The 20352-nt window shown below is 47.1% G+C and overlaps 3 protein-coding genes and 1 long non-coding RNA gene across 12 annotated transcripts in view; 3 read left to right on the top strand and 1 right to left on the bottom strand.

Moving 5' to 3' along the window:
• LOC139532128 (tubulin beta-4B chain-like) overlaps positions 1–20352 on the top strand; it is a 394248-nt gene that overhangs the window by 251609 nt on the left and 122287 nt on the right. The gene's annotated exons all lie outside the window — the stretch shown is intronic.
• LOC139532129 (GDP-Man:Man(3)GlcNAc(2)-PP-Dol alpha-1,2-mannosyltransferase-like) lies at positions 223–7265 on the top strand. 2 transcript variants are annotated; one of them, XM_071329325.1, is made up of 5 exons: positions 223–326; positions 3158–3379; positions 4162–4533; positions 5004–5581; positions 6014–7265. In XM_071329325.1, exons 1-5 carry the CDS (start codon positions 280–282, stop codon positions 6295–6297), a joined length of 1503 nt encoding a protein of 500 aa, XP_071185426.1. In that variant the 5' UTR covers positions 223–279; the 3' UTR covers positions 6298–7265. The 2 variants fall into 2 exon arrangements, with proteins under 2 accessions (XP_071185426.1, XP_071185427.1); XM_071329326.1 differs by having other exon boundaries at positions 239–326; positions 3141–3379.
• Positions 7663–12291, top strand: LOC139532134 (uncharacterized). Of its 2 annotated transcripts, XR_011666506.1 has the most exons (5): positions 7663–7763; positions 8152–8279; positions 8530–9089; positions 9204–9286; positions 9358–12291. It is a non-coding gene; the product is annotated as an uncharacterized lncRNA (long non-coding RNA). The 2 variants fall into 2 exon arrangements; XR_011666507.1 differs by lacking the exon at positions 9204–9286.
• raph1b (Ras association (RalGDS/AF-6) and pleckstrin homology domains 1b) overlaps positions 14306–20352 on the bottom strand; it is a 77992-nt gene continuing 71945 nt past the window's right edge. For all 7 annotated transcript variants that reach the window (XM_071329311.1, XM_071329310.1, XM_071329313.1 and 4 more), the window contains one exon: positions 14306–19232. In XM_071329311.1, coding sequence (XP_071185412.1) covers positions 16383–19232 — 2850 coding nt within the window. In that variant the 3' untranslated portion in view covers positions 14306–16382. The remainder of the gene's footprint in view (positions 19233–20352) is intronic.

The raw sequence follows: 20352 nt of genomic DNA, 5'->3' as shown, positions 1-20352 counted from the left end.
TTTAGCACACATAAGATAATTTAACAGTATGCATTAAGGTGTCTGTTATAGAATAAACGTGTCAAAAACGAATGTAGACATTAATAAATTACTTTCTATAGCTTCCAAAATATTTGGTACAATTGAGGAGTGCCAAGATGATTTTATACACATCATTGACTACACCAGGTGGCGTTGTGCTCTCACGGAGGTATAATAAAAACGGACGCGCTAACTTAAAATAAAAACCAATAGAATTTTCAGCACAAACACTTCCGGTTTGAAGGTTGTGTTGTCAAGATGTCTGTCCATGATCAACTTGCTCAATGTTTGTGTGATCTAATCAGGTTGGAATTTAGTTTTTTATGTACATCTTTATCTAATGATGTTAGATATTTGCCCAGCTAACTAGACAAAACATTGTGCGATTAATTGCTTTAGTCAGCTAGCTAGGCATTATAGCTAACCAGCTGGCTAGCTACTTAGCTGTCAACAGCAGTACATCACCTACGTTAGTTAGCTAACGTTAAGCCAGCTATTATATTAATTCATAGCCTATGTTTATCAATGTCGACTCGTGTAATTTTTCTTAAGTCGTGTCTTGTTGCTCATGGAATGTAACTAGCTAGCTCTCAAACTCTTATTATCCGTGGCGTAGGGTTTTCAGCGCTTAGCTTCGCCCACGCAGTAAGTTTGGGTGGCTGCATATGAACTACAATTCCGACGCTGTGTGTTTGACGTTTAAAACGTCAATCATCGCTTGCAAAATGGTTTTTGAAACACGCTGATATGCCACCCCTTATCTTTCATGTCAGCTAGAAAGATGCATACAAAATACAGTTACTGTAGCAGTTTTACACAGATCCATAAGCTGCGTGCCTCCAGTTGATGAATGACTACACTTCCTCCCCACACTACCCAGTTACGCTAACATACAGGTGTTCAGAGCATGCTAAAGATAGCTACCCAATTAGCACAGGTAGCCAGGTCATCACTAGTTAAGTCGTAAACCCTGCCTATTTCTACAATGTATCTTCTTAAAAATCTGATTTTCAACCTACCCTTAACCCCATTAACATTAACCATAAATTAGAAAGCAGGCTGTATTGCAATCATCTCTGATGGGAGGTTGAATGTTCGCGGCCATGGAATAATTAACTACATCCTCTCCACACCTCAACCGGTATTCTACAAGAGCACAGACACAAGGGACAACAGACACACTGGTCTCTACGTTGCAGATGAGCTGAACGCAGTCATCAATGACCTTGGACCACAGAAGGTATTTGCACTGGTGACAGACAATGCTGCAAACATGAAGGCTGCTTGGTCTAAAGTGGAGGAGTCCTACCCTCACATCACACCCATTGGCTGTGCTGCTCATGCATTGAATCTGCACCTCAAGGACATCGTGACACTGTAAACAATGGGATACACTCTACAAGAGAGCCAAGGAAATGGTAAAGTATGTGAAGGGTCATCAAGTTATAGCAGTAATCTACCTCACCAGGCAAAGTGAGAAGAATAAGAGCACCACATTGAAGCTGCCCAGCAACACCCGTTGGGCTGGTGTTGTCATCATGTTTGACAGTCTCCTGGAGGGGAATGAGTCTCTCCAAGAAATGTGCATATCACAGTCTGCCGATATGGACAGCCCCATCAAGAGGATCCTCCTGTATGATGTATTTTGGGAGAGAGTGGTAAGCTGCCTGAAACTCCTGAAACCTATAGCAGTAGCCATTGCACGGATTGGGGGAGACAATGCCATCCTGTCTGATGTTCAGACTCTGCTTGTAGATGTAAGAGAAGAAATCCGTACTGCCCTGCCCACTTCACTGTTTCTCCAAGCAGAGGAAACTGCAGTTCTGAAATCCATCAAAAAGCGTGAAGACTTCTGCCTGAAGCCCATACGCCGCAGCGTAGATGTTGGACCCCAAGTATGCTGGCAAGAGCATCCTGTCTGGTGCAGAGATCAATAAGGCCTATGGTGTCATCGCTACCGTGTCTCGCCACCTTGGCCTGGATGAGGGCAAGGTTCTTGGCAGTCTGGCGAAGTACACTTCCAAGCAAGGGCTTTGGGATGGAGATGCGATATGGCAGTCGTGCCAACATATCTCATCAGCCACTTGGTGGAAGGGACCTGAGGCTCTTTCCCCTGTTGCCTCCATCATCCTCCAAATCCCACCAACATCAGCCACCTCAGAGCACAACTGGTCCTTGCTTGGGAACACACACCAAAGCACGCAACAGGCAGACCAATACAAGGGTTGAAAAATTGGTGGCCATCTTGGCAAATTTTAGGCTTTTTGAGCCTGACAACGAGCCATCCTCAACAAGGTTGGAAAGTGACAGTGAAGATGAGGCCTCAGTCTGATGTTCAAGAGGTGGACATTGAGGAGGTCCAGGGAAAAGGCATGGAAGCCTGAGAGGAAGATCATTTTACAGATGTATACATTTTTGGGAAATGCGATTGGTTATTGGGGATCATTCAATATCCCTTTCTTTTGGTGTTCAGTGAAATCATCCCATATGAAGAGTCAACTCATTTAAAGTTCAATACGTAGCTAAATAGTTTTTTTTATTTCTATTGCGGGGATTTTATAATTTGCAATTATGTCTACTTATGATAAAGTAAAAGGTTTATGTTTGTCTCCATATGGTATTGTAAATATATCCAATGCAAAAAACATCTACATTAGATTTCGTTAATTCCAATATATTCCCGTTAATTCCCACGGAAAGTTTCCACCTCTGAATATTCCCCAAAATGTGCAACTTTAAGTGTAGATTATCAGTTTAACAGGGTTCCTGGGCCTTGTTCTGTAGTAACGTTAAGCAAACGTTGTGGAACGTTGCAGGTAGAAATGTCATGAATAGAGCTGCTATAGCTCATATATGGCTCTGATATTGCTTTTTCTACATGTCAGAGGTATGTTTGCTCTAGCTAGCTACATATCTGAGCATTCAGTGGGACAATAACGCTGATGGTTGCAGATAGAAATGGCATAAATACAGCTGATGTGATTCCATATTCTACAAGTCAGATATGCATGTTTGTTCAAGCTACATTATATATTTCTATCTGAACGTTGCACAACGTTGTCTTACTGAATTGGCCCTACCTTTTCTGTAGAGCAGGTCTGTCACCTTATCTCTTATAGTTCTCTCATTACCCCAGGTTGTTGTGGACATTGCTCCTGCCATGCGTGTTTCTGTGCATGCTCCTGACCGCCACCCTGGTCGTGCTCGTCATGGGGGTGCGCGTGTGGCTGCAGGCAAACAGGAACGCACGGCGAGCGCGTGATGGGCGTCCCACAGTGGCTTTCTTTCACCCGTACTGCAACGCGGGAGGTGGTGGCGAGCGAGTGCTGTGGTGTGCCCTCAGAGCTTTGCAGAATAGGTATGGGAAAATTGCACTTTCAAAGTATGTCGTTGCACCTTGACTAAGCTAAGCCACACCAGCTAATAATTACCGGTGACAAATTATCTTATTATTGTAAACTGGGTGGTTCGAGCCCTGAATGCTGATTGGCTGACAGCCGTGGTGTATCAGACCGTATACCACAGGTATGACAAAATTCCTTTTTACTGCACTAATTACGTTGGTAACCAGTTTATAATAGCAATAAGGCACCTTGGGGGTTTGTGACGCGTTGCGTTGTGCACAAGACAAGCCTCGGGCCTTATTGCTTAATTATAATATTCCTAGCTATAGGATCTTACTACAGACTGGTCAGTGCATTCAGCATGAAGAAGTTACTTTGGTGGAGTATCTACCAAATTTCAGCTTGCTACCTGTTTTTCAAGCATTATGTTGATTAGAATGTTCACACAGTATGAAAAAACCCATATCCAACAGTAATTCGTTGCCGTGTTCATTAGGCACCAAAGGGAAGAAAAATAATTGGAACAGGGAGGGACTTAACGCCAATTTTAATTTTCCCTTGCGTAACATTTTCTGTATTGTGCCCTAATGAACATCTCCCAGTCTTTCACATTAATTCACCCACCTGGGTCATATTCACTAGGAAGCAAACAGACCCACAGGGGAGGGAAGTACAACCAACTGGGGACTACCTGAACTTGTCCAATACACATTTTGTTTTCGTTGCAAAACGTTATCCATTGCAAAAGGGTTTGCTACTGTATGCAGTAATAAATATGGTGTTCTCCATGTTCCAGGTACCAAGATGTCAACTTCATGGTGTACACGGGCGACCAGGGTGTGACGAACCAGCAGATTCTTGATGGCGCCCGGCGGCGCTTCAACATCCTTTTACCTCGACCCGTCCAGTTTGTCTTCCTCAAACACCGCCTATTGGTCGAGGCCAGCCTCTTCCCCCACTTCACTCTGATTGGTCAAAGTGTAGGCTCAATCTTCCTTGGTTGGGAAGCCCTTACGGAGTTTGTCCCAGATGTCTACATCGACTCCATGGGTTACGCCTTCACTCTGCCTGTGTTTAAATACCTAGGGGGTTGTCACGTGGCTAGCTACGTGCACTACCCCACCATCAGCACAGACATGCTGTCGGTGGTGCGCGAGAGGAACCCCAGGTAGGTAATCGTCTCAGAACCCTGTTTCTCACTACAGACCCAGTCTAACTAGGATATTATAGCCAGGTCCATATCGGAATGCGCTTTAGCCAATGCCTCTCTGCCTATTATTGTCAATGTCACACTCTGACTACCATGGCATGACAATGTTAGTCAGAGAAGTTAGCTAAAAAGTCACCTACAGATCTGGACTAGGCTATGATCAGGATCAAATCAGGCTAATGGGAATAGGGAAATTGGGAATACTCTGGAAACTTACAAGCACTAACTAACACGTTGCACCGCTGTCATTTTGACTGTCATCAATCCTGCATCAATCAGTGTTGTTCATGTTGTAACTTAGGTCCACTTTCCTCTTTATCGTTGACGTCAGTGCGTGACTTCCCCTTGTTGTGCATGCTTCCCTTCACCTGATCCTATCATGTTATCGTTTACCATTCCCTAACCAACCTCCCCCCCTATGTTTCCAGGTTCAACAACGCAGACTACATCTCCAACAACCTGTTACTGAGCGCGGTCAAGGTTGTCTACTACTGCCTGCTGGCGCTGCTCTATGGTCTGGCTGGCTCCTGCAGCGACGTGGTCATGGTCAACTCCAGCTGGACCCTGAACCACATCCTGACCCTATGGCGAGCGACCAACCGCACCTGCCTAGTCTACCCGCCGTGCGACACCCACGCCTTCCTCCAGCTCCCGTTGGACGAGGACTCGGACCGGAAGTGCCATTCCATCGTTTCCATTGGTCAGTTTCGACCGGAGAAGGACCATCGGCTTCAGATTCGCGCCTTCCGGAAGGTGCTGCAGAAGAAAGAAGCGGGGCTAGTTGCGGGGCCAGGAGGAAGGGAGTCGCTGAGGTTGGTGCTGATTGGTGGATGCCGGAACCAAGAGGATGAGGATAGGGTGTTGATGCTGAGAGGGCTGTGCCAGGAGCTGGGCGTGGCGGACAGGGTGGAGTTTAAACTCAACGTGCCGTTTGAGGAGCTGAAGAGGGAGTTGGGGGAAGCTACGGTGGGACTGCACACCATGTGGAACGAACACTTCGGGATAGGTATAAACAGAAACAGAATTACTATCATTCTATACTACTGTCATTTCTATTATTAATCACCTGGAGTGGCTATTATTCCAATGCAAAGCGCTCGTTCTCCGTCTACATTCTCAACATTTAGTACTGTATAATCCTGTACTGAATGGAGTCCTCATACGCTCTATTCAACAGCCCATTCTGAAATTGTAGTACATTGTTCTGTAACAATATGCTTTTGTTAATCCTCCTCTTTTATAAATGAAAGATGAAGGCATACAGGCATTTTTACTGCCCGTAGCAAGTTTCTCAAAATGGCTGGGTTGCTAGCCAGGTGGCTGTGGATGCTATCTTCAGTGTTCAATATAAATGCAGTCTTAGGTAATGCGATTATACATCCAGTAATGTGTCTAACTTTAAAGCCAACACTTACCCTGTAGCCTCTGCTGTTCTCAGGGGTGGTGGAGTGCATGGCGGCTGGGACTGTCATCCTGGCCCACAAGTCTGGAGGCCCCAGGCTGGACATTGTGGTGCCCTACGAGGGCCGCCAGACGGGCTTCCTGGCCGAGGATGAGGACGGCTACGCAGACGCCATTGAGCGGATCCTGGCCCTGTCACCCTCGGCTCGCCTGGAGATCCGACGCAACGCCCGCCTCTCGGTCACCCGCTTCTCCGACCAGGAGTTTGAGGCCTGCTTCCTGGCCGCCATGGAGCCTGTCATGGGGACACTGGAGCGATGAGGGGTGTGGGTGGAAGTGTGTCACGCTCATGGGTGTGTGTGTGTGTGTGTGTGCGCGTGCATGCATACTAGCCATTCCTTTTAGTTGACATAGGATACAGTTTGTGTTAAAATGCACCAGGAATACGTTGACTTAAATGAAAGATGTATTTATTGACGTGTCAGTCCAGGCATCCACTCTCTTTCTAGAGGGTCTTATATGTTTAGTATTTGTTTTGTTTTCAAGACCCATTACATTTTTCCAGTGTATTTGTACTTGAGGCATAACATTTTTAGTGCTCGTCCAAGTTCCCCGTCTCGATTGTCAACGCATACAGAGAGCTGGCTGGTAGACTAGACTAGTGCTTGTCTAGCGAGGACTGGACACAACTGTGATTTTGATGGCATTCCAGGTTGTCTTTTTGCAGTCAAACTACGAATATTAGAAGATTGTTATAATAAGATAATTAGGTGGGTGCTTACATTTGTATTATTTCACATGTGTGAATTGAAAATTGTTTATATCCCACCCAGTCAGGGATCAGCCATTATTGACGGCAACCCTGGAGCAATTGCCTTGCTCACGGGCACGTCGACATATTTTCCACCTAGTTGGCTCGGGATTTGAACCAGCGACCTCTCAGTTACTGGCCCAACGCTCCTAACTGCTAGGCTACATAGTGTTTAATGTGGTTCTTGGGATGTGAAACACATCTCTAGGCATTGTGAGATCTGATCTCTTGTGTAGTGTGACTACAAAAAGGACTACCTGGAATGCCAGCAGTGTCTGACTGTCTTTGATGAGGACCAAACTCTGATCGCTGACATCATTGAGAGAGAGGATAGTGACGAGCCTGTAGAGACGAACTTCACAATCCTGATGACTGCTGTAATAATTAGATTGTTACTTAACATTTTTAAATGACTAGAAATACCGTTCTGTATCCTAAGTAGGAAGTATTTTTTTTTTATTAAAACATTTATAAAATACATTGGTTTTGTCATCTTTAGTGCAATGATAAATTGATCAACAAGCATTTTAGAGTGCAAACGTGGACGTCAGTGTTTTCACCATGTAGAAACATCAGAACTGTTGTAGCGGTCTTCTTGCAAGCAAACTAGTCTTTTTTGCTAGCACTGCCTTCGCACATGGCGGCTATTTGAAGGTTTTACTTGCAATTATTGTGATATGTAGTTGTTTGCACGTGCATCTGGTAAATGAACATGTGGCAAGTTTAGTTCCAGGAAGAAGACCACTTGAAAGTAATGAGATTTCAGCCTGTAGGTCAATACTGTTGGCATTGAAATAAACCCAAAGCACTAAGGTTAATCAGTGCCATGGCAAGGAGGAGGGGACAGGAGGGAGAGGGCTGGATAGAGTCTGATCGTACTGTATTTAAGGAATGGGGGAGTTGATGATCGAGGTGCTTTGTTTTATGCTAGACAGAAGATGAAGTGGTGTGTTCTGCTGGTCTTGCTGCTGCTCAGGTAAGTGATATACAATCCTTTCAGGTGTAGAACTCAATTTTCCAGCTGGTTCTAATAGTGCTTCTACACATGCCTCAGTCCATTTTTGTAATGTACGTCCAGTCAGGAATTGAAGCCAGGGTCGTGTTCACTGGGCACCAAACTGAAGAAAACGAGTAAAATGGGAGGAATAAGAGACACAATTTTTTGTTATCTGTTGCAAAACGTTTTCCTACAGTGAGCCCTAATGAACATGACCCAGTTCAAGGTATTATGTTAATCATTAATACAAAAAAATCTATTCACAATGCTGCCGAGGGACACAGGACAATATTACCTCCCAAATATCCCTGATGTGAAAAGTACTGTATGAGTGCTCAGTCTCACCTGTTACCTTTGACATCTGCAGGCTTGCCCCTATACCAGTCAGAGCTGGCGTCCTTGGCAGATGAAGCTCTCGTCGTGACCATGACACAAGTCAACAATCTGTACGCTGGCCTTCGTCTATACCGAGGTACCCATGGCTCTGTCAAAAGGGTAAGTATCTTCTCACCCCTAACCTCAGTGGAATGGCTACATTTAGTGCTTTCAGAAAGTATTTATACCCCTCGATTTATTCCACATTTAAACGTGATACATTTTTTTTTTATCCATTTTGAATTGAAGCTAACAACATTTTTGTTGTGCTACAGCTTGAATTCAAAATTGATTACATATACTAATGACAAAGTGAAAACATGTTTTTTAGAAATGTTTGCAAAATCATGTCTCCAATATCATTTCACAGAATTTGGCAATACGTACAAGAGGACTCACAACCGCGTGTATGGCGTCGAGTGGTTTGCTGATGTCAACGTTGTGAACAGAGTGCCCCATAGTGGCGGTGGGGTTATGGTGTGGGCAGGTATAAGCTACAGACAACGAACACAATTGCATTTTATCGATGGCAATTTGAATGCACATAGATATCGTGACGAGATCCTGAGGCCCATTGTTGTGCCATTCATCTGCCGCCATCACCTCATGTTTCAGCATGATAATACACAGCCCCTGGAAGCTGAAAATGTCCCAGTTCTTCCATGGCCTGCACACTCACCAGACATGTCACCCATTGAGCATGTTTGGGATGCTCTGGATCAACGTGTCTGCCTGTTCCAGTCCCCGGCAATATCCAGCAACTTCGCACAGCCGTTGAAGAGGAGTGGGACAACGTTCCACAGGCCACTATCAACAGCCTGATCAACTCAATGCGGTGTCAACTCAAGATGTCACACTGCATGAGGCAAAATGTGGTCACACCAAATACTGCCTGCTTTTCTGATCCACACCTACTTTAAAAGAAAAAAGGTATTTGAGACCAACAGATGCATATCTGTATTCCCAGTCATGTGAAATCCATAGATTAGGGCCTTTATGAACTGTTGTTCAGTAAAATCTTTGAAAATGTTGTGTTTATCACAGGCACCATCCCGCTTCTAACAATGTAGCAAATCAAACTTGCTAACCTCTGCTCACTTGGGGAAGATTGTAGCAAGCATACCTAGGTAGGGGTTGTTATTATTTTTTGTTGATCATACACGTCATCACATGCATTAAGATCTATCTTCTCTTCCAGGTTGTTACTTTGGGATAAAGGAGACAGACTGTCTGAAGAGCACCCACAGAGATGAGCTTTGAGTGGGCTTCTTTGTGGTGAGACCCGATCCTCGATTATTGGCCAAAGAAAATATCTGATTTGTCAAAAGACCAATTAGAGAAAAAAATATCAGAATTGTCATCGCAGCCTATGAACTCAGTACATGAAATAGATCCGGGGACGTATCAAGCAGAATACGGGTGATGATCTAGGATCGGTTTTCCCTTTCAGAGCATAATTAATAAAAATACACTATGGACAGAGAGGACATGATCCTAGATCAGCACTCTACTCTATACACTACTTTGAGACTGAAATGTTCGTATAAACAACCACACTGACTCAGTACAATAAATAATTCCTCCCCAATATGCAGCTGATGAAGGATTGGGACTGATAAATACATGACCACATCTCTTTAGCAAATTACTTTCTTGACCCACAAATCGAATATCTTGGACCAGATGAACAGGAAAAATAGCTACATGAAGTGCAGTAGCTGTATTTTACATCAATACCGGATAACAATATGAGCAAATTGTTTGTGTTTTGTCCTAGACACAGATTACTGTGGTAGTCCGCTGTGGGGTTCATCTATAAACGGACGGTTTTTAGGACAATCTCTACTGTTGACAGACTCCACACACACTGTTGATTTTGGCATGGGATGCTGTGTTTGTTGTGACAGACAGACGGGAGAACAGAATGTCACTATTAGTTTCTCTCTCTGCCCTTGATCATTCCAACTGGACTGGTGCCTGTTATAAAAGCTAGATGTATAGATTTTTAGATAGAGAAGCCTTCATTGTGCATTCATACTGATCAAAGTGCTTTATTGTATGCCCATTCTTTCAACTGCCACTAATCGTCCCCTTCCTCCCAGCCGGCCACCTCCTGCACCACACGTGTGCGCGCCACTGCAGAGCTCACTCAGGTTGTGGCCGGAACAGCTCCGAGTCCAGTAGTGAAGAGGCGAGAGAGAGAGAGGGGATGCCCAATAGATGAAGAGAATAGAAGGGTGTTTTCACATTATTCCTCTTTAAAAGAGCCAATCTCAGTCCTCTTTAAAGTGAGCTCTGGGGATTTGAATGAGGACTCAGCTCCTTTGCCAGTTCACTTCAACTTTGTCTTTTTTGCATTCAAATTGCTTTGCTTAGGAAAGAACCAAGATTTTTTTCTAACAACATTTATTCAATGCACAAGCCATACCATCAGAACCTGTTATCGGACAGCCAGGGGTGTCCCTACATACATTTTGGAAGCTAATAATGTAGTTTGCATTTAGTTACAAAATAAAGACGTAAAAATGACTGGTTACAGGATAAATGGAAGAACAAATAATGCTTTAATTGGGCTCCCGAGTTGCACAGCGGTCTAAGGCACTGCATCTCAGTGCTAGAGGCATCGTTCAAGTCCCTGGTTCGAATCCAGGCTGTGTCCCATAGGGCAGCGCACAATTGGCCCAGCGTCATCCGGATTTGGTCGGGGGAGGCCGTCAGATTTTATTCTTAACTTACTTGCCTAGTTAAATAAAGGTTACATTTTTTTTATTAAACTGGGATAAGCAATTTCCTAAATGTGTCAAGTGCAACATCTGTTTGCGTCTCATTACACAACACTGACCAACAACATAGGAATCACTACCAAACTTATTGTATGACCTTATACACTATTTTAGGCCAAGCCTTTGGAACTTTGGTTTTCCTAGCTATGGCTACTATACTATGATCACTACATCCAATGGATCTGGATACTGCTTTCAAGCACATTTCTGCAGCATTAGTAAAGATGTGATCAATACATGTTGATGATTTCAGTCCTGCACTGTTTGTAACTACCCTGGTAGGTTGACTGAACCAGGTTGCAGGCACCAGTTACAGTTTGAAGCTTTTTCTTGATTGGGTAGCTTGATGAAAGAAAATATACATCTCTGTTGGTATCACATTATCAAGCATTTCACACATGTTATCCAGATACTGACTGTTAGCACTTGGTCTATAGCAGCTTCTCACAAGAATGGGCTTTTAGGTGAGGCAGATGAACCTGTAGCCATATTACTTCAACAGTATTTAACATGAGATCTTCTCAAATCTGTACAGGAATGTAATTCTGAATATAAACACCACCACCACTGGCATTTCTGTAAATGTTAGAACCTTGTATTGCTACCACTATCAAAGGTATTGTCTGTGTTTCAGAGATATTAGCAAGCTATTAATTTCATCAACCTTGTTTCTTAAGCTACGTATGTTAACTTGGGCTATTTGTAGACACATTTCTTTAAATGAGGGCAAAATCAGAATGTAGACAAGATCAGGACAAAGGATTCGTGTTTACACCAGGTATAAACAGAGCTAAAGTGTCTAAATAACTAAATCCAGATTCTCTATCAACAGAACTTCACGAGGCAGAGGTTGAACGTGTAACCATTTGGGAACAGGGGTAAGCAAACCTAGCCTGTTCCCAGATCTGTTATTGCGGTCTTTTTATCTCCTTTGGTCAGTTGGCAATACGGCACAAACAGATTCAGTTGACACCAATGTATAAAACACTCAAAATAATCACTGTGCTAACCAGAATAATCTATTGCTGCAGGCCCTGCCCTGCCTGTGCCTGGCATCTGAGGCCCCTCTCTTTCCCAGCCACTCATTCTCCAGACAGGAAGTGGACCTCAGCTGATCCCAAGGGGCGACAGCATCGGCAACCACTTGGAGTATATTCAGTGATGTGAAACGTTCCGAGTGTTGCAGATAGAATAGTGAATTGTCAGCTCTATACATTAGAATTCTCTGACAGACAACCATATCTGTTCTATAACGTGACATTCTCCTGATCAGGCCCTGATAGTACTCGTTGGGAGCTTAAGAGGTTCTGATGGAACATGAGAATTTCCAATTAAATTGATTACTCGTCTGAATGTGAGTCGTCGTTCAGTAAATGGGACAAGCCTCTGGGCTTTAATAGATACAAGTGATCATTTCCAAGAATGACTAATTATCCACTGTCCAGCGTGATTGAAAGACGCATGCAGGGTGATCCTGTGTATGCAGGACATGGAGACCACAAGAGGGCACTCAAAGCCCATCAACCCTGAACCCAGAGCTACATTCCATCTTATCAAAGATAGTGTTTGGCTGTGTTTATACAGGCAACCCAATTATGATATTTTGCCCTATTATTGGCAATAGAGCTCATTTGACTAGTCAAAAGACCGATTAGTGGAAAATCAGAATTGGGTGGCCTGTGTGTAAACACTGTTCTACACTGAGTGTACAAAACATTAGGAACACCTTTCTAATATTGAGTTACAACCTCAATTCGTCGGGGCACGGACTCTAGAAAGGTGTCAAGCGTTCCACAGGAATGCTGGCACATGTTGACTCCAATGCTTCCCACAGTTGTGTCAAGTTGACTGGATGTCCTTTGGGTAGTGGCCCATTCCTGATACACACAGGAAACTGTTGAGTGTGAAAAACCCAGCAGCGTCAACCTTTCCAACAAGTCAGTTTGTAAAATGTCTGCCCTGCTAGAGCTGCCCCGGTCAACTGTAAGTGCTGTTATTGAAGTGGAAACATCTAGGAGCAAAAACGTCTCAGCCACGAAGTGATAGGCCACACAAGCTCTCAGAACGGGACCGCCGAGTGCTGACGCACGTAGAGTGTAAAGATAGTCTGTCCTCAGTTGCAACACTCACTACCGAGATCCAAACTGCCTTTGGAAACAATATCAGCACAAGAACTGTTCGTCGGGAGCTTTATGAAATGTATTTCCATGGCCGAGCAGCACACAAGCCTAAGATCACCATGCGCAATGCCAAGCGTCAGCTGGAGAGGTGTACATTTTTCCGCCATTGGACTCTGGAGCAGTGGAAACATGTTCTCTGGAGTGATTAATCACACGTCACCATCTGGGTTTGGCGGATGCCAGGAGAGCGCCAACTGTAAAGTTTGGTGGAGGAGTAATGATCTGGGGCTGTTTTTCATGGTTCGGGCTAGGCCCCTTAGTTCCATTGAAAGGAAATAACGCTACACCATACAATGACATTCTAGACGATTCTGTGCTTCCAACTTTGTGGCAACAGTTTGGGGAAGGCCCTTTCCTGTTTCAGCACGACAATGCGACCTTGCACAAAGCGAGGTCCATATAGAAATGGTTTTTCGAGATCGGTGCGGAAGAACTTGACTGGCCTGCACAGAGCCCTGACCTCAACCCCATCGAATACCTTTGGGATTAATTGGAACGCTGGCTGCGAGCCACGCCTAATCACCCAGCCTCACCAATACTCGTGGCTGAATGGAATTAAGTCCCTGCAGCAATATTCCAACATCTAGTGGAAAGCCTTCCCAGAAGTGTAGACTGTTATAGCAGCAAAGGGGGACCAACTCCATATCGATGCCCAGGATATTGGAATGAGATGTTTGACGAGCAGGTGTCCACATACTTTTGGTCATGTAGTGTATGTCAGATCAGTGACTACTTCAAGGAAGGAAGCATTAGATGCTCTAGCCTCAATCTTTAAGTTTCATTCTTTCACAACAGTAGACAAAGGGACAATCTGGGATTGGTACATCCAATTTGACTTTTAAATAAATTATATATAGCCATTATTTTTGAATAATGCCTCATGAGCTTAATTACACTTACGACAATCAAAATCCAAAATATAAGCTTGTTTTACTCCATTGCATTCACGATAAACGCTGCAGATGTCGGTTCAATTGTACATGACCTTATTATGGTGCATCGTTGACAGACACAAGCGGATTGAATCCCGGCCCTGGTTAATTGTTTTAGTGGTTAGATTGCTCCAGCCCCATTCCTTAGCTATTTAGCAAAAGAAAAGTGATGTTTGAGTCCCAGATTGCCCCTTTAAGTTAACCAATACATTAACCATAGAGTTGGTGATAAACAAGACAGTGGGACATGGTCGAGGTATGATTTGAACATTTATATTGTGATCTTCGGTTTATATGCAAGTAGAGACATTTGGTCTGCAATCTCCCCCCGTTTTCTTCATTTGGCCCCCAAAATCAGATACAACACTTCAATAATTTAATGCCTACTTCAGTTTGACATACTGCAAACCAACAACCTGAAAAGGATAATATTCAATCATGAAAATGCACAGGCTCTGGGGTGAAGTTTCCCCTAGGTATAGATCTAGGATCAGCTTCCCTGCCCACAACCATTAGCGGCAAAAATGACCCAAGATCAGCGTCTAGAGCCAACTTCACCAATACAGAGCAATGTAGATAAGCAAGATTAATATGACAGCATGTGTTGTGTCTAGTAGTGGTCCCTCAACATTCATGGTCCACTTGAGTTCAGTACGGTCATCCAGCTTTGTGGTTATGGTCGCTATACTGTACCTATTGCTAACAACGATGGAAACCGTAGCTAATGCTTATACCAATCTAATCCAGGATGTTCACAATTCGGGAGAAGAGTGGAGAATTGGGACAAACCCTACATTGAACTTCAGATGTCCGCCCATTGATATCCAGGCTTATTAGGATAATAAGCACTAGCACCCTTGAAATGAAGGCATTGCTGCGAGAACACCGCTCCCTCTCTCTGCACTGCACTTTGGCAGGAGAAGCAGGAAATTGCACTACAACTGGGATGTTTAGGCCATAAAAACAAGCCAGACGGGAATTTGTGGGTTAATTTTGCCAGTCAGGTCTAGTCTAATGCTAATAACATAATTCAATGCTCAGTACCTTCAAGCAACAACGTGTCGCTTCAATTTTAGCCACCATGTTGAGAATAACTGAGTATATAGTAAACTGCACCTGGAGCACAGCTGTCCCCACTCTGTACATTATATTTCTATAATTTTTAGGCCATGTCACGTGACAATCTAAAGGCGTCAGGGGCCAATGGGAGGGGAGCAAGGGCTGTTACTGTACAGATAAACAGAAGCAGATGTTCATTAGGCACCAAATATTTTAGAACATGTAGCAACGAAAAGCGAAAGTGTGTGTTTATTGGACAAACCAGTGAGTTCCTCCCCGTTTCACAGTCCGTTTTCTTCTGCTTGGTGCCTAATGAACACGACCCAGATGCAGGTCAGGTCAAACAAACACAGCACACACCCCACAGACTAAAGGGGCCCTCGAAGACATACACACGATATGCCTCGTGCCGTTTCAGTCTTCAGTTAAGCAAAAAATGTTACGCATTAAATAAAACACTAACGGAAAAAATTGTTCCAAGTCACAAATGTTTCCAGTTGCACAGTCATGGCTTTGTGCCTTTAGGAGGGAATTTCCTTTTTTTATTTGGAGATTCTTTCGAGAGAGGGCAATCGTCTGTGAAAAAAAGGCGTCCCGATTCGCGTGTCACCGAATCACAGCACAAAGAGCGAGACACTTGTAAAACATTCAGAGAATACGTTGGGAATTCTTAGCTCATTGATTAAAATAACCTCAGCCTATATTCTAAAGTTTTTCAATCTTATCCGCATCTCATGATTTAACCAACTAGCTTTTAAAAACTTAACTAAAAAATAAGAAAATCTTTAAATGTATTAAATAATGTCATATAAAAACAGAGGCAAAATAACAATCCCTATTACAGAGGCCTTCCTTTATGGGCTGTCCCCCATTTCCCCTTCTATCTCTCGCTCTCACACACGGATGCATGTGAATACGCGCATGCACACATACACGAGTACGCACACAAACGGGTACACATACACACACTCACCAAAGAGCTTCATGTTTTACAGCATGTCCATGCAGTACCAATGCAGAATGAATCGTAACGTCGTTATTATGGTTTTCTGATTACGTGGCACAAACATATGGCAAAGAAGAAGAAGCGGATACATGGTTTGGCGTTTCCTTATTTACATGGTTAAGTATTCACCATCATAATCATGGAACACGAGGAGTTCAGTTTGTCAATTTCCACTGACGGTCCTGTGTGATAGATAGAAGCTCCTCTCCAAGAGAGGTAATATAGGCATCATCCAACAGTCTCCTTTTCTACCACTCCCCTGGTCAGTGTGTCAGTTTGGTGTTGCCCCCCCTCTTGGGTGGGGCCGGCGGGGTCCCCCGCCGTAGCGTTGCATAGCCTGAGATGTTCCCCCCCGACAGCAACTCGGGTGGCGGTGGGGGCAGCGCCAACTCCATGTCGTCCATGGTGCCCGCGGCGGGTTCCAGGTTGGGGCCGGAGAGGCGGGACGAGGAGAGCGAACCCTGCCGGCTCACCGACTTGCGCTTCAGACTCCGGTTCAGGTCGTCCATGAAGTTTCCCGGCTGGGGGACGCCGTTGTTGCCGTTCCCCTTGGGGGGCGAGATGGGCAGCTTGGGAGGCGGGGACAGGGCCGGGGGAGACGGCTGGTTCCGCTGCAGCGTGGGGGGAAGGGCCTTCTTCAGGGAGCCCTTGCCCCAGGAGGAGTTGATGGTGGCGGGGGGAGGGGGACCAGGAGGGGCGGGCGGTACTTTTGGCTGGGGGTTGACCACTGCCACCTTAGGTGTCCCGACATGGCCATCACTGGGCAGCAGAGGAGAGGGGAAGAGATCAAAAGCCGGCGGGGGAGGGGGGAAGTCAGCGGTGGACTGGCGCTGCTGGCCCACTTTGGCCTGCAGGGCCAGGTTGGCCAGGTTCAGCTTGCCTGGCTTGGGGGGCGCCGCGGGGCCGGCCGGGGATGGGTCCTTAGAGGGAAAACTACCCAAGGGTACGGCAGGGGAGGACGGGAAGGTGGAGGGGGAAGAGGACTGGGGTGCAAACTTGCTGAGAAGGTTCCTGCGGGACTCCTGGTATTCAGCCGAGGAGTTAGACTTGATGCTGGAGGCCTTCTGGGGGGTGGCAGGCAGGGGCTTCCTGCCCCCCCAGACAGAGGAGCCCGTGGAGGAGCCCAATGGAGATCTCTTCAGGGGTGAGCCTAGGTTGCCGGGGGGGAGAGGGGGAGGCGGAGGGGTGGGGCCAGTGATGGGAGGGGGAGGTGGAGCAGGAGGGGCAGGGGCGGTGACAGGAGTAGGTGGAGGCGGGGGAGGAGGGGGGAAAGGCAGGCTGCTCTCAGAAGGGGGTGGAGGGAACTCTGGGGCCTGTTGCTGGGCCTGTCCACCGCCTGGCTGCCATTTTGGTTTGGCCTTCACCGCAGGAGGAGACAGGGGGGCTTTGGGGCTCTCAGTGTGATTGGTTGACAGTGTGGACCCTGGGAACTGGCCTGCCATCTGTTTGACCAGGGAGGTGGTGGTGGGCGGAGCCGTGAAGGACAGGGGTGGCGGCTTGGAGATGCTGTGCTGCTTGGGAAATGTGGGAGGGGGCTGGTTGGGGGTGTGGCCTATCTGTAGGCTGTGCTGCTTCTTCATTGACACCGGCGGTGGTGGGGGAGGAGTTGGGGCAGCAGGTGGGGCGGGAGGGAGAGGGGAAACTGGGTAGAGAGGCTTCCGGGCACCGTGGTGGAGCAGAAAGCCTGGGGAGAAGGTTTTGGGTAGGGCAGGGGGGGGAGCAGCTGCGGGCGAGTACTGCTGCTGAGGAGGTGGGGGAGGAGGGTGTGTCTGCACCGAGAGCTGCTGGGGAGGCGGTGGGGTAGGAGGGGGAGGAGGAGGGGGAGGAGGGGGTGTCGGCACCGAGAGCTGCTGGGGAGGCGGTGGGGTAGGAGGGGGAGGTGGTGGGGGAGGCGGCGGTGCCGGGGGCGACTCGACCAGTCTGGCAGCGGGGGGAGAGGGGCCCTGGGGGGGACCGCTGGGGAACTTGTGTGCCAGTGCCTGCTGGTGGGCGTTGGCGCCGTAGCGCGATGTGCACAGACCTGGCATGGGGTCTGGGTGAAGAGGAGGGGGAGGGGGGATGTCGTTGCTCTGCAGTGGGATGAACTGGGGCACGACAGCCGGTGTGGGGGGCCCGAGCCGGAGTGCGGCCATGGCCGACCCCAGAGCAGGCATGGATGGTGGGGGAGGGGGAGGCGGGGGAGGCGGGACGTTGATGTTGTTGACCAGCGGTTGGGGAGGAGGCGGGGCTTGAGCTAGCACCCTGGGTGGGCTCTGGTGGTTGTTTTGTGCCCTATGGTGATTGGCGGCCTGGTGGGCAGCGTTCTGGTTCTGCAGCCGGGTGATGGTGCTGTACTTGGCGAACACGGTGGGGCCCGAGTGGTGAGGGGTGCTGCTGGCAGGCAGGGGCGGCGGGGGAGGAGGCGGCGGGGGAGGAGGCGGCGGGGGAGGTGGGGGCACAGCTTGGTTGTAGCTGCTGCAGGGCTGTGGGGACAGCTGTTGGGGTGGTGGAGGAGAGGATTGGGGGGGTGGTGGAGGAAAGGGCTGTGGCGGCAGGGAGGGCAAGACCTGGGTGTAACTGCTGCGGATGTGGGGTGGCAGCTGTTGGGCTGGTGGAGAAAGTTGGGGGGGCAGGGAGGGTGGTGTAGGCTGGGGGGGTGGTGTAGGGGAGGGCAGAGAGGGCAAGACCTGGGTGTAACTACTGCGGATCTGGGGGGTCAGCTGCTGGGGTGGTGGAGGGAAGGGCTGGGGAGGCAGGACATGGGTGTAACTGCTGTGGATCTGGTGGGGCAGCTGTTGGGGTGGTGGAGGGGAGGGCTGGGGAGGCAGGACATGGGTGTAACTGCTGTGAATCTGGTGGGGCAGCTGTTGGGGTGGTGGAGGGGAGGGCTGGCGGGGCAGGGAAGGCAAGGCCTGGGTGTAACCGCTGCGGCTCTGGGGGGGCAGTTGCTGTTGAAGCGGGGGGGAGGTACCCTCCTGTGGCTGGGGGGGTACAGCATGGGTGTAACTGCTGCGAGACTGGGGAGGCGGCTGCTGTTGTGGCGGCGTAGCCGACGCAGGGGGCTCCAGTTGTGGGGTCTGGCGGTGCGCATGGACAGGGTGGGGGAGGGTGGCGCCTCTGGTGGACTCCCTCATCTGTGTGGGGACAGAGAAGTACACACAATGAGTACAGGATCACCATCTGTTGATAAGCAACGGCTTGCTAAGGTTACGGGTAAGGTTTAAGGTTAGGATAAGATTTAAGGTTAAGTTTAGGATAAGGGTTAGTAGATAGTGAAATTAGCCCCGGCGTTATGAGTGGGCATTAGGTGGCCTGGACCTCCCTACCGTACCTCCTTGCCAGTCCAAATCGATAATTTATTTGACCGAGATGAGCGCAGACAAAGACGCATCAATCTCAGATAAATCAAGGTGAGAAAAACAGCGCCCCCTCTGTCTGAGTATGTGTAACCGATGTATGTAATGCTGTCTGGACAAAAATAGTATAGCATGTCATACTCTTTTTGACCAAACAGCATCACATAACATGGGCTAAATAAATCAAATCGTATTGGTCATATACACATATTTAGCAGATGTTATTGGGGGTGTAGTGAAATGCTTGTGTTCCTTGCTCCAACAGGGCAGTAATATCTAGCAATACACAACATTACACACAAATGTAAAAGTAAAATAATGGAATTAAGAAATATATAAATACTAGGACGAGCAATGTCGGAGTCCGGAGTATAAATATATATGTGATGGGATGTATAGACATTATGAACAGTATTGTGGATAGATTATTTAGTACATCTGTAGAATACGTAGGATAGAATACATACAGCAATAGTTGAATAGGATGGCATTGACTAGAATACAGTGTGTAAACATTATTAAAGTGATTAGTGTTCCATTATTAAAAGTGACTGGTGATTCCATGTCTATGTACATAGGGCAGCAGCCTCTACGGTGCAGGGTTGAGGAATCGGGTGGTAGCCGGCTAGTGATGGCTATAAAACAGTCTGATGGCCTTGAGATAAAAGCTGTTTTTTAGTCCCAGCTTTGATGCACCTGTACTGGCCTCGCCTTCTGGATGATTGCGGGGCGAACAGGCCGTGGCTCGGGTGGGTTGATATCCTTGATCCTTTTGGCTTTCCTGTGACATCAGGTGCTGTAGGTGTCAGGCGGGTGATACAGCCCGACAGGATGCTCTCAATGGTGCATCTGTAAAAGTTTGTGATTGTCTTCGGGGCCAAGCCGGACTTCTTCAGCC

Source organism: Salvelinus alpinus, chromosome 10 (genome assembly GCF_045679555.1).
Source record: "Salvelinus alpinus chromosome 10, SLU_Salpinus.1, whole genome shotgun sequence".
In the NCBI taxonomy this organism is placed as follows: Eukaryota; Metazoa; Chordata; class Actinopteri; order Salmoniformes; family Salmonidae; genus Salvelinus; species Salvelinus alpinus.
This window is presented reverse-complemented; position numbering and strand designations above follow the sequence as displayed.

Excerpts from the sequence above, each read along its gene's own strand:
- LOC139532129 (XM_071329325.1), top strand. The coding sequence starts at position 280 with ATGTCTGTCCATGATCAACTTGCTCAATGTTTGTGTGATCTAATCAG. Across the intron at positions 4,534-5,003 it reads GTGCGCGAGAGGAACCCCAG|GTTCAACAACGCAGACTACA; the intron begins GTAGGTAATCGT and ends CTATGTTTCCAG. Across the intron at positions 5,582-6,013 it reads GAACGAACACTTCGGGATAG|GGGTGGTGGAGTGCATGGCG; the intron begins GTATAAACAGAA and ends TGCTGTTCTCAG.